This window comes from Pyxicephalus adspersus, chromosome 11, assembly GCF_032062135.1.
Source record: "Pyxicephalus adspersus chromosome 11, UCB_Pads_2.0, whole genome shotgun sequence".
In the NCBI taxonomy this organism is placed as follows: Eukaryota; Metazoa; Chordata; class Amphibia; order Anura; family Pyxicephalidae; genus Pyxicephalus; species Pyxicephalus adspersus.
The window spans coordinates 3,095,449-3,106,323 of NC_092868.1; the positions used below are offsets into that span (position 1 = coordinate 3,095,449).

A 10,875-nucleotide genomic window follows, 5' to 3' on the forward strand; every position below is an offset into this window, starting at 1 on the left:
AAATGTGGCAGGATCTGATAGAGTTAGGGTCAGGCCAAGGGTTAGGCAGCAGGGCCACTTTAGTAGGAAGAGGGGGCACAAGGCGAGCAGGACCTGTAACCTATGATGCACAAGTAGTTCATGGCTTGTCGGCACTTTGACCTTTTATAAACTTAGGAGCTCAGGGTCCATGCCCCACCACTGCTTAGGATAAACCATATAATAGTTCTAATGGTTAATATTGTTTTTCTCAAGCTAAAGCTACTCATTGTAATAATTGAATAATTGATATTGATATCATTCAGACATATATGAAATAGATTGCATTCATTTAGAATCTTTTTTTGTTTTATCATACAGCTGCTCTAAGTCTCTGCACATCCCCTGAGGAAGCCTAAAGGTGAAACGCGTCGGGATTGAGATTTCATTATCTTTTTCATTTTTTACACAGTTAGGTGGCAGGTATAAGGCAAAGCTGATGGTATCCTTTGTGTTTTCATAGGAAACCTTATCTTTTTTCTGTTTTGTGTTGAATTATTATTATTAAACTTTTTTGTTAATTATACGTTTAAATATAGCCAAAAACCTCTTTTTCTATTTATTGAATAGATGACATGAATACTAAGTAGGAAGAGCTACACAATTTTTTCTCTTCTTCTCAAGTTCTGGTGGTCAGCCTATTGATATGGTTTGGGTCAATGTTTGAATAGAGGGTGGCAACAATGGGATACAATCTTTGGATGTGTTGGTTGCCATCGATAATTCCTGATTTATCTTTTCACAGCTCTAGATTGAAGATGATGATTGGTCCAGAATAATCTACCAGACGTAACACCTTCAATAGCCAATGAGCAGGCTGGGGACCCAACTGTGTTGCTTTCCATCCATGAGCCATGACCTGATTTTAATACCTGGGAATTGAATCATTAATACCAATTAAATTCCCCTTGATGTATCCAATGGCAATCACCCTAAATTCTGCTTGAAAGTTTCAGAAATGAATAATAAACAGATTGCTGTGTAGAACAAGAGTAACTTTATACTCAAAAATATTACAAATACAAAAGACAAACCACAGCAGACTGTGAAGCTCCCTGTGGGAAAGCCGCAGCCCTTGCTAAATGAATAAAACGCATAGTACATAAAAAAGAATTGAGATCCAGGGCGTGATCAAAGTCATTTTCATCTCATCGGCATGTTCATGTAGACTTTTTGGTCTTCTAGAAGACAGAAAGGTGACAGTTTTGTTAGCACATTGCAGTTATATAATATAGTAACATCAAATCTGGAATTTATATTTGAGAGAGATAGTCTGAAAGCAAACAGTTTAATTATATTGAAATCTAGTTTTAGCTATATTCCATGAACTTCATTGCCTGTCCATCCAGATTATCATTTCCTCTCTTCCCTCCCACTCCTCCAGTACAATAGTTCTTACCACTGTTATGCTTTTTCTGAAAGCTCTGTTTGGTACAGTAGTATACCACAAGAATGATGACCACCGTTAGGATAACATCTCCAACCACCACACCAACAAGAGTTACTGTATCAATATGGTAACAGTCCCCGCAGGTATTTTCTGAAAAACAGAAAAGGTAATGAGGTAAAGATCAGTCTAAAAGTAAAACACAGACCTTCTTTGTTCGTTTTAATTTCCATTTTGTATACTGTTGTGTATTGCAATGATTTTAAATTTTATGTATCTAGGTTTCCATGATGGAACTTACTTACTTACGTACTTTTTAAAATAATATTTAAAGCTTGTTTGCTTGTTTTACCATAAAGTCATTTTATTTTTACTGCAACCTTTACTGTTTTGTTTGACATATTTGTGTTATGGCAACATATATATTCAATATGTTTGGAGGTTTGTAGACTAACCACTAGAGGGAGCTTTTAAATTCAAAGTTATAGATTAACCACTAGAGGGAGCCCTCAGTGATTCAACTATATCTATATCAACTATGTGTGGTATGTCACTGGTTTCCCATTTAAAATAAATAAATAAATATATATATATATATATATATATATATATATATATATATATATATATATTGCTTGCTTAGCTGATTTTGACATCAGACTTCAAGTTGAGACTCAGAATTCTTCCCTGTCTCCTTGTGTTCTAGAGACAAATCATTTTTTTGTGGGGAGATGAGGACAAGCATTATGAATAAACTCACACATGCTTCAAAATGCCATTACAGATCATGGGAAGACACTGGATCATGTAGCAGAGTTGCTGTCAGCTTGGTAAATCACATTAAGGGATCAAGAAAACCAACCAATATTATTGTCTGTCAATGGACAATTAGAGAAGATCAAGTTGGAAAGTTGCCCAATAGGCTATAGAAGTTCAACAGTGCCGTGCCCATGCAGCACCAGCCAACTCCCAAATAATCACAGGGCCAATATGACATAGGTAATGACAAATCCTTTCTGCTTCCATGTACACAAATACATTTAAATTCAACAAATATCCATAAACAACCCCTGCCATTTTAATAGTCCTCCTGTAGATGTAAAACGAAAAGGCTACAATCTATAAATATTAGTCTATCTTCAGCTGCAAATGTAAAAATTTGCTTTTGAATAAAGAAGCAAACCTGTTGCACTACTTTATTTTTCTGTCTCCAGACCTATGTTTCCATAAACAGCTAAAAAGAAGATTTCCATTGTTAATATAAAAAGTTTCCCCTCTACTGGCTCTGAAAATCACCTAAAATCACCTAAATGTTTTCTTTCCTTAATGAATCAGGCAACATGTGAAAGTAACAATGGTTTTATCATGTGGTATGGACAAATAAGCAAAACTGGAGTTGGAAGAATTTCCGAAAAAAATATGGACATGTTGGCAACATTTAAGTAAAATTCATTGAGTCGATATAATTGGATACATTAACCCTTCTGTTACCAGAGATCATATATTGGCTATTTAACTTGTGACTTTGTTGCTTTGATATCGGGATCGGAAAATTGGGAATAGGCAGAGGTGCACAATTCTTGTGCACTGGTTGAAGAATAATTTGTGGTAGTTTTTGATATTTTTGTTTCAAGTTCTGTTGGGCTTTTAGTGTCTTCTGAGGGATAAAGAAACTAGTTTTGATTATCCTGTTCCTGACAAAAAGTTGTTCCTTTCTTTGTTGGGAACTAAGGATTAGAAATTGAAGTACAAAAAAATTTTAAACGGAATGCTAACTGCAATGAGCACAATAATGTAATTACTAACTTTTGTTAATAAAAGTATTGTTAACCCTTTCCTCTAGCTGTATTGGTAACCCAGAAAGCTAACTCTACTGCTTGCCCTGAATCTAACCCTATTGATAACACTTACTCTAAGCCTAGAGTTAACCCTAAAACTAACCCCTGTGTTAACCCTAATTCAAACCCTACTGTTAACCCTTTTTCAACCCTGTTGTTGAATACCTTACTCTTACCTTACTTGAAAACCTATACTCATTGTTAACCCTTAATCTAACACTACTTTTAACCTTAGGAATACTCTAAACCCTATTGTCAACCCCAGCACTAATCCTATTCCTAACCCTATTCTTAAGCATTATTCTAAATGTATTATTAACCCTTACTCTAACCCCATTGTTAACCATTACTCTAACCTTTTTTTTAATCCCTACTCCAACCTTATGGTGAACTCAAACCCTATTGTTAAACCTATCCTTCAACTTACCTTAAACCCTTATTCTAACTACATTGTTAACCTTTCAACTAACCTTATTTTTAACCTAACTCAAAACCTTATTGTCAACTCCAGCACATACACTGACCCTATTGTTAATTCTAATTCTAACCCAATTGTTAACCCCTATTTAACCCTATTATAAACCTTTACTCCAACCTTGTCCAACATGCCTTACTCTAACTTTATTGTTAACCTTAATTCTAACCCTATTGTTAACCCTTACACTAACCTGAGTATTAACCCTTACATCTAACCTTGTTAACCCTACTTTTTAACTTACCTTAAGCCCTTACTCTTACTACATCATTAAGCTCCCATCTAACCTTTACCTCCCTAAACTTTCTCTGAGACTTTAGACTTCTTGCTGACTTGTTTTTTATGTGTTTTACATTAGCAAATACTGTTACAGTTCTTATATGTAAATGATTGCATTTATACACAAATAAACATATAAATAACCCAAAAAAATACAAAAAGACAATATACTTCTCTAAACTATTTACTAATACACTATATAAAGCAGAACTATACAAAAAAACATTGTGACATCGCGTTAACACAAATTATGTGGGATATGTATTTTTTATTTCTTAATAGTTTTATATCTGATGATGTATGCAATCTGCGTGTTTCTGTTATTTTGTTTCATTTGGCTAAAAGCATTCATAAAATATAGGCAACTGGCAAGATTTTATAGTCTGCTGGGTATGCAGATCCACAGATAAAGCATAAACAAATCTGAATTCTTAGTAAAATGAAAAAAATGAATAAAAAAATAAGCTGTGTTTCACCCACTACACTAAACCTGGCCTCCCTGTTGGTCCTTTATTATTATGTGCAGTGTCCATTGACCAACAGGTGGGCTCAGGATCATGGCTGAACTCGAGCTTAACAAGAAAAGTTGGATTTGCATATAAATTTAGTTTCAGCTTTTTATATCTATAGATCAACTAATCGTTGTGACATGTGGTTTCCACTGAAGATCTCCACCTATGCAATGTTTCCATCTTAGTTCCAATTGCCCAGCTTTGCTTTTAAACTTGTAAAGTCCCACTCACCACAATAAAAGTTATTAAAAAGCAACAAGTATTTAAATAAGCATTGGTTTATGCGGCCAAACTGTGCAGAGGTGGCTGGTGGTTTTCCTTATTTCTAGCTGAACACTAGAGGGCAGCAGAGCGGCTGCAATGTAAGCTTTCTGCCTACATTGCCCTGATTTATTAAAGCCCTCCAAGACTGGAGAAGATAGACTAACATAGGTGAGCCTGGGTGATTCAGCAACACTTGTTGTATCAGCTCTCTAGTCGGGGTATCTACAAATGAAGACATTCGGAAGCATGAATTGTAGCCACCAGCATTAAAGATATGTGGTTGTCACTATCTCTACCTAAACACTAGTGGGCAGCAGAGTCACTACAACTTCATTCCAATAGGAAAACCCTATGCATTGTGTATCATGGATTGGTGACACTTGTAGTCTAGGCACTCTACAGTACAATAAGGCTACAAATTTAGACAACGGAGCAAAAATTGTAGCCACATCCAACATCATGGTTTTTATATAAAAATACAAGTTTTGGGTTGCATTCTTTAACATGTTTTTTTTTTTTTGTTCTTACTCTAATATTGTAGTGACTTATACATTGATCAGAAGAGGAAGAGTGGGTAAGGATCCACAATGATTCATGGGGAGAGCTTCAGTTTAAAAAAATTAAAAAGCTTTGGGAAGCCCATTCTAATGACTGATATATAAATTATTTTTTTGTGATCAACTTCACCAAAATAGAAAGAAAATATAAATAAAAGTAAAAAAAAACACAATGGATCTGATTTATTAAAGCTCTCCAAAGCTGGAGAAGATACACTTTCATCAGTGAACCTAGGTAATCCAGCAAACCTGGAATGGATCTTGTCTGTAGATTTACTATCATTCTAAATATTCAATATGACCAATAGAAAAGCACTTTTTTTTGTTTTTAGCATTTGCTATTTTTGTCATATAAATAAAAAAAAATGCTTAGTATGTTTTGTGCATGAGTCATTGTAAAGTAGGAATTGGTGTCTGTATGTAATGTGCAAACACATCTGCCTCCAAATACAGTACATGCGCATTTATAAATCTATACAGAGATACAGAAGTGCTAAAACTAAAGTTTCACTCTTAGAAATGTTGGGTCAGGCCGGGCATTTTTGCAGCAAGGGTCAGGCAATGCCCCTCCTGCAATATTCATTCTTACCTGCCTGATCGCTATGTGGGACTGTCCATAAAACAAAAAACTGAGCTGCACATACACAGCTCAGCTTTGGTCTCCAGGATATTCAGAACAAACACACAAAAAAGATTAAAAGTTATATAATAACTTAAAGCAAACAAAAAACACACACCAAAAAAAATTGTGTTTGTTATAGCAAAAAAAAAAAATTACAGGTGATATATTAATACAAAACAAATAAAAAAATGCAAAACAAAGAATTAATAAACACAAATATATATTTGTTACAGCAAAAAATACAAGTGATATAATAATATATAACAAACAGAAAAGCACAAAACAAACAAAAAAGGTGTGTTTATTTTAGCAAAAAAAGTGAAAAAATAACATAAAACATAAATAAAAAAGCACAAAACTAAACTAATATATATAAATATGTGTGTGTGTTTGTTCCAGAAAAAAAACTGTAAAAATACAAAACAAACAAAAAAAGAAAGAACACAGAACTGGAATGTTCTGTCAAAAAACAAAAATAATAACACACGTCCACAAATTGCACAAATTATATACAAATGCAGCTCACAGAGATAAATCCACACAATTACAAAACCAATACAAACAATACAAAATATAGCAATGGTACATAGTGGGGGAGGGAATGATTGCTTTACCTGACCCAGACACTGCTGCACATCCTAAACAAAAGAAACAAAAAAACATGAGAAACTGCAGACATAATAATAATAATTATAATACAATGAACACTGAATAGGAGTATGATGGGACTATGGATTCTGCCATGTGATTGGATAAGGGAGCAGAAAGCTAATACAATGTAGGAGAATGAATATCAGTACATTGTGTCAGATTACATGCAGCATGTTCATTCTGAGCTAAGCTTTTGTAACAGCTGATATATTGTGATATATACAGTACACACACCATGTATATATATATATATATATAGAGAGAGAGAGAGAGAGAGAGAGATAGGGAGCGATATTACACTGTAGAGAGTCAGAATAATGGGCTCTAGGATCAGCATACATGCGACATGTTCATTCTGAGCTCTTCTCCCATTTACATCGCCCATTAAAAAATTGTGACACTGTATGTAGAAAAGGTTATTAGCAAATATTAATTATTAACACATTTTGTGCTGCTGGAGTTGACGGTTAAACACATCTCTCTGTGTTTTCACTGAAATGTGTTTTCTGAGTTTCTATATCACTCAGTGACAAGTATGTGGTCTGTTCTCAGGAAACTTTTGCACAAAACACGGACTTGAATTAATGTGACTTGAAAGAACTTGGCTTTCTTTTACATGAACTCAGAGATGAAAATTGATTGCTGTAACCAAGAGTAACCCGGTCTGGTATTTCCCGGGGCCATGAAGGTTGATGTCAATCCAGTCATTTTTTTACTGCAGGTTTCATTTAAAAAAAAAGTCCTTGTTCAGGAAGTTCCTGTTATGGAGTGACAACGCTCTGTGTTTCTTTCACAGGGAGTTGTCACCCTATACCACAGGACACTGATTGCAGAATCACCATATGCTGGATTTCCAAGCTCTGGATGCCCATATTAATGTCGTCTACCAGAGGGTGCTGGAGTGTTTTTAGCATTTCCTTTTTTTTTATGGTTTTTGATCTACCCCACCACCACTACACCCCACCCATTAGACCCCACTTGACCCATCAGATTCCCATAGCCCATACCAGCCTGAGCACCTGTCACTGACATCCATTACAGGTGCTTGGCATTGCATTGGCAATGATGGCTGCATTGGGTTCAGCTCAGTTGCCCTGTATGGGTATTAGTCAATATTCCTGGGGGTATGCATAGAGCAACAGAGGGTATTGAGCCAGGCAGAGATCTAAGCTGCCTGGATTTTGGGAGGATGGGGCAATATGAAAACCTGCTTGTCTGAATCTGAACTGAAAGATTATTAATGATGGGCAGAGTTGGGGAAAGGTTTTACCAAAAGCACAGGAACAGATAAAACTCATCCTCACCATCTTTAAATGACTTGGTTAGAAATACTGGACAATCTGACCCATGAATTCTATGGGCGACCCAATGCAGAAATATCTTTATCATCCTATACAAAAGAACCTAATGCCTTTTATGTTGTAGCCTTGAGATGCCCATTGCCCAAGCTCATTCTAGCCAGCATTGGACAGATCTGGAAACAATCTGAAGTCTTTAGATGCCTTGAGAAGCTGGAAGTCAACCAACCTTGAGAATGATGAATGACTGGTTGGGTTAGAAATACTGGACAATCAGTATTCAATGGTATTTGCATGTTTTCCCATGCTCATAGACTGGCATGCTCAGGTAATCCAAATATTTAAATTCAAGGCTCCAAATAAATACCCAACAATTGAGTTGTAAGGCCATTGTTAATGGCCAACTCAATGATTTCCCAATATCACTTGATTGAGACCAGCGATCCTCAGACATCATTTATAGCCCATGAGGGACTCGAAAATACCCTCTAAATGAAGTTTCACATTACCAATGTTCAATTAGTTGTTTCATTTTATTATAAAATCATAAAGATAACCTTCCTGTGTATTGATAGTATCATATTTGGGAGGGGTTAATGTTAAAAAATGTTATAGTTGCCTCAACCCTGGTCACTAATAATTTTGTTTGACAGTCTGGTCTGCAGTGTGTGTTGGAAAACATAAAGTCTTTAGGTGGACAGTTTACCAAACCCATTTATTCTAAGCATTCATAACAATTGCCCATTATAAGGGCCAACCCCAGAAAAGTTATATTTAGAGCAGAGATGGAACCTTGAGGCGCTGGTGGGCTGGAGACCTCCCACCCCCCTCAACATTGAGGTCTCCTGGCCAAGATTCCCTAAATCCAATCCACCTAAGAATTTTGGGTGCTCATGTACAACTTTGGGTTTTCCAGCTCTTGCTATTACAGGCTGCATAATATGTGCAGAACCAGAAAGGCGCAGAAGAAGTGGTTGGAACCCTACGTCATGGACACAGCAGGTGGGAATTCAGCAAAGGGTTGAGTAAAGCCCTCTATATTGGGCTCAGCAGGTGTACTGATCCGGGACCTAACACAGGAATGGTTGGAACCCCTCATAATGGGCACAGAAAATGTACAGACCTGGGACTTTGCATTAGGAATGGGGAGAACCCCCCATAATGGTCACAGAAAATAGACAGACCTAGGATTTGGCACAGGGATGGTTGGAACCCCTCTTAATAGGCACAGAAAACATACAGACCTAGAACGTTGCACAGGGATGAGTGGAACCCCCCATAATGGTCACAGAAAATAGACAGACCTAGGATTTGGCACAGGGATGGTTGGAACCCTTCATAATGGTCACAGAAATATGACAGACCGGGACTTGGCACAGGGATGAGTGGAACCCCCCCATAATGGGAACAGAAAATAGAAAGACCTGGGACTTGGCACGGGGATGGTTGGAAACCCCTCATACACACAGAAGAGGTACAGACCCAAAAACTAAGTAAAAAAATGGTTGGAGCCACTTATAATGGGCACAGCAGGTTTCCAGACCTAAGAACTTAGGAAAGGATTGGTTGAAGCCCCTCATAATGGGCACAGTAGGTGTACAGACCTGGAAACTAAGCAAAGGAATGGTTGGAGCCCTTCATAATAAACATAAAACATGTACAGACCTGGGACTGAGCACAGAGAGTGTTGGAGCTCCTCATAATGGATACAGTAGGTGTACAGACCCAGAAGCTAAGTAAAGAGGAGGTTGGAGCCCCTCATAATGGGTACAGCAAGTTTGCAGACTTAGAAACCATGCAAAGAGATGGTTGAAGCCCATCATAATGAGCACAGAAGATAGACAGACCCAGGACTTGGCACAGGGGTGGTCGGAGCCCCCCATAATGTGCAGGTGTACAGACCTGGCAACTCTAGGCATGGATGTAGAAACCTCCATTGTGGGCAAATCAAGTTTGCCGACCCACAAACACAGCGCAAGAATAGCGGAAACCCATCATATGAGAACATCAGGTGACCATAGACAATTGTGCAGACCCAGAAACTTGGGGATCTCCCCAACAGACACAGAGTTTACCTCTCCATCATTCGAGTTTGGATGGACAGAGGGTAAAACTTAAATGCCCCCTTTGAACTTTCTCTAAACCTTCTGCCCCCCTTCTCACAGCACCAGAAAACCTGACCCTGGTGATTAATATATTTTTCATCATATATCCTGAAGTCCTCTCACTCTTTGTAAATCCTCTTCGAGAAAGCTTGCGAAAAGCTGGCGTAACTCCCCCTCACCCCTCCAATTCTTGCGGCATCACCAAACATGAGAAATGAATCTATTGCCCCATCTCCCAATCCTGTTCCTGCATAATGTAAGAAAGGTGCACCAGGTCTTACCCCAAGACAACCACAAAAGGAAGGTTGGCCAGATACGCCTGAAGATGTCGTTCATTTTGTCGCTGAGATGTCTCTGTGCCGGGGGGGTCTCCACCTTCTGATTTTTTTCATGCACAAGGCAGGATGTCACAAGTTGTTATTACCTTCCCCTCAGAGCTGAGACACAGGGGAACTACTGGGAGGAAAGATGTAAAGTGCTGCTGTCCTCTCCGCCTGCACTCCTCTGTGCACTGCCCTCCTCTACGGCTATCAAAGCATTTAAAGGGGAACTTTTCATTCGTCAGCTGATTGGATGAAAAGTGAATTCTTTTAAAGTTAAAAGCATCTCAAATCTTATAATAATATTTAAAAAAAGACCAACAATCATAAATATCATAAAGAAAATATTTTATATTATCATATAAGTCATATAGAAAAAAAAAAGACATGAAAAGTGTTGCAATAAATGCATCAGTGTAGAGGCTGCTGGTGATTTTCACTATATCTGGCTGAACACTAGAGGGCACCAGAGCGGCTGCAATATCATCTCCCTGCCTAAAGAAAACTCCATGTACCATGAGTCCTTACATTGTGTATCAGGAGTGTGGG

At 37.5% G+C, this 10,875-nt stretch overlaps 1 protein-coding gene across 1 annotated transcript; it reads right to left on the reverse strand.

Annotated features, from left to right (window-relative positions):
* Positions 1-992: 992 nt before the first annotated feature.
* HCST (hematopoietic cell signal transducer) lies at positions 993-10,506 on the reverse strand. The gene is made up of 4 exons (XM_072426226.1): positions 10,288-10,506; positions 6,567-6,590; positions 1,418-1,558; positions 993-1,199 (listed from the first exon to the last, which is right to left on the reverse strand). Exons 1-4 carry the CDS (start codon positions 10,340-10,342, stop codon positions 1,162-1,164), a joined length of 258 nt encoding a protein of 85 aa, XP_072282327.1. The 5' UTR covers positions 10,343-10,506; the 3' UTR covers positions 993-1,161.
* Between the last annotated feature and the right edge of the window lie 369 nt (positions 10,507-10,875).